Source organism: Nicotiana tabacum, chromosome 14, assembly GCF_000715075.1.
Source record: "Nicotiana tabacum cultivar K326 chromosome 14, ASM71507v2, whole genome shotgun sequence".
Lineage (NCBI taxonomy): Eukaryota > Viridiplantae > Streptophyta > Magnoliopsida > Solanales > Solanaceae > Nicotiana > Nicotiana tabacum.
The window spans coordinates 34,359,838-34,362,046 of NC_134093.1; the positions used below are offsets into that span (position 1 = coordinate 34,359,838).

A 2,209-nucleotide genomic window follows, 5' to 3' on the forward strand; every position below is an offset into this window, starting at 1 on the left:
CTTGAAGGAATTGACAAGTTCCTGGGAGGGTTGTATTTGCTAACTACTACTCGTAGTATGTATTTTAGGAGTCATATTAGTGGGGACTTTGTGAAGATAAAGTCGACACAACCCATAAACTAAGGCCAAAATCATGTGAGCAATTATTTGTATCATCCCACTAGCTATCGCCTTGCAGCTTTGCCTATAAAAGGAAACTTTCCTTGAAGGGTAAATCCATTGTGCCTTAATTCATTTGGTTTCTCATCATCTTATTTCTAATTAGGTTTAAGTCCGTCGACATTATTGTCTTGTTTTCATTTCCTAGCAAGGAATAAAAAGAAAATGGGAACTGCTCAATTACTGCTACTAAGTAATATTTTTCTTGTTTTTCTTTCTATTGTTGTTTGTGGAGTTTCGGGTGCAGGAAATAATGTGCCACGCAAGAATTTCTACAAGAGCACTCGTTGTCCAAATGCTGAACAATTTGTTAGAGATATCACTTGGAGCAAAGCTAAGAATGACTCCACGTTGGGTGCTAAATTGCTTCGACTCCACTACCATGATTGTTTCGTTAGGGTACGTATACGAATTAGAATTACTACATATTATGCACACGTTAATCTCATAGAATTTATTTTTTATACACGAAGATCTTTTTTATAGTATCACTGTAATTTAATACTATGTTATAGCATATTATTTATCATATTTCTTCTAACATTATTCATTGGCATTATTTGCTATGCAATTTTGCAGGGATGTGATGCATCGATATTGCTCGATAAAGTTGGAACAGATCAATTTGAGAAGGAGGCCAGGCCAAACCTCTCCTTGGGTGGTTTCGATGTAATTGATGATATCAAGCGACAAGTTGAGGAAAAATGTCCTGGGATTGTTTCTTGTGCAGACATTTTAGCATTAGCTACTCGTGACGCTGTTTCTTTTCGAGTAAGTATATAGTATAAAGAATTCAGTATTCATATGTATATATATCTGTACATAATAAAGCATGCTCTTTAATTATTTCTTCTTCTCTGAGTTTTGCAGTTTAAGAAATCACTATGGGACGTGGCGACCGGAAGAAAAGACGGGAATGTTTCCCTTGCAAGTGAAGTGAATGGAAACTTACCTTCACCATTCTCAGATTTTGCCACCCTTCAGCAACTGTTTGCAAAGAAAGGCCTAAATGTCAATGATCTTGTTGCATTATCAGGTAAAATATTAATCATACAAAACGAACTGTATGCAGAGGATTTGAATTTATGGGTTTTAAGTTTTATGATAGCAACATCATATATTAATAACTGGATTTTGAATTTAATTTTTATATATATTTACTAGATTTCTAAATGCAAGTATAAAATTTTACTAATGTTACTGGGTTCGGATGAAATTGTATGTAACCTTTTATCTTCAACCCTGATTGTATAATGGATTAGTTCATACATTATCAAGTCCATAAAAAAGTGTGACTAAATACACACTGTGAGTATATATAAGTTAAATCCCAGAGTAATATACTTCATTCATGCATGCAGGTGCTCACACCATTGGTGTTGCTCATTGTGGAGCTTTCTCTAGAAGACTCTTCAATTTCACTGGCAAAGGTGACGTGGATCCATCTTTGAGTTCCACTTATGCTGAATCTTTGAAACAATTGTGCCCTAATCCAGCCAACCCAGCCACTACAGTGGAAATGGACCCTCAGAGCTCAACTTCATTTGACAGCAATTATTTCAACATCCTTACTCAGAACAAAGGGTTGTTCCAATCTGATGCAGCCCTCCTCACAGACAAAAAATCAGCTAAAGTTGTAAAACAACTGCAAAAAACTAATGCCTTTTTTTCTGAGTTTGCTAAATCCATGCAGAAAATGGGAGCTATTGAAGTTCTTACTGGAAATGCTGGAGAAATCAGGAAGAATTGCCGCGTCAGAAACTAATTCTTGAAAACCTATGATTAATTTTATGTCATATATATGTAATCTCTAAAGTGTACAACATCTGGTATTTAGTTTCTGTCTATTTGTTTCTTTTCCTTTTTGAAAGTGATGTGTTATTTGTGTTGGAAATGTATTTGACAAATTAACTTATTTATTAATGTATTTGATCAAAAGGCTCTTTATTTTCCAAAGTGAATGAATGCGAATTATATTCATTCTTGATTTACTACATACGTTTTGGTTTTAGCACTAACATTTTGATCTTCCAAATTCATGAACATATTC

At 34.4% G+C, this 2,209-nt stretch overlaps 1 protein-coding gene across 1 annotated transcript; it reads left to right on the forward strand.

Annotated features, from left to right (window-relative positions):
* Positions 1-263: 263 nt before the first annotated feature.
* Positions 264-2,111, forward strand: LOC107796073 (peroxidase 24-like). Its single transcript, NM_001325615.1, has 4 exons — positions 264-558; positions 739-930; positions 1,030-1,195; positions 1,521-2,111. The coding sequence occupies exons 1-4, from the start codon at positions 325-327 to the stop codon at positions 1,922-1,924; spliced, it is 996 nt and encodes a 331-aa protein (NP_001312544.1). The 5' UTR covers positions 264-324; the 3' UTR covers positions 1,925-2,111.
* The last annotated feature ends 98 nt before the right edge of the window (positions 2,112-2,209 follow it).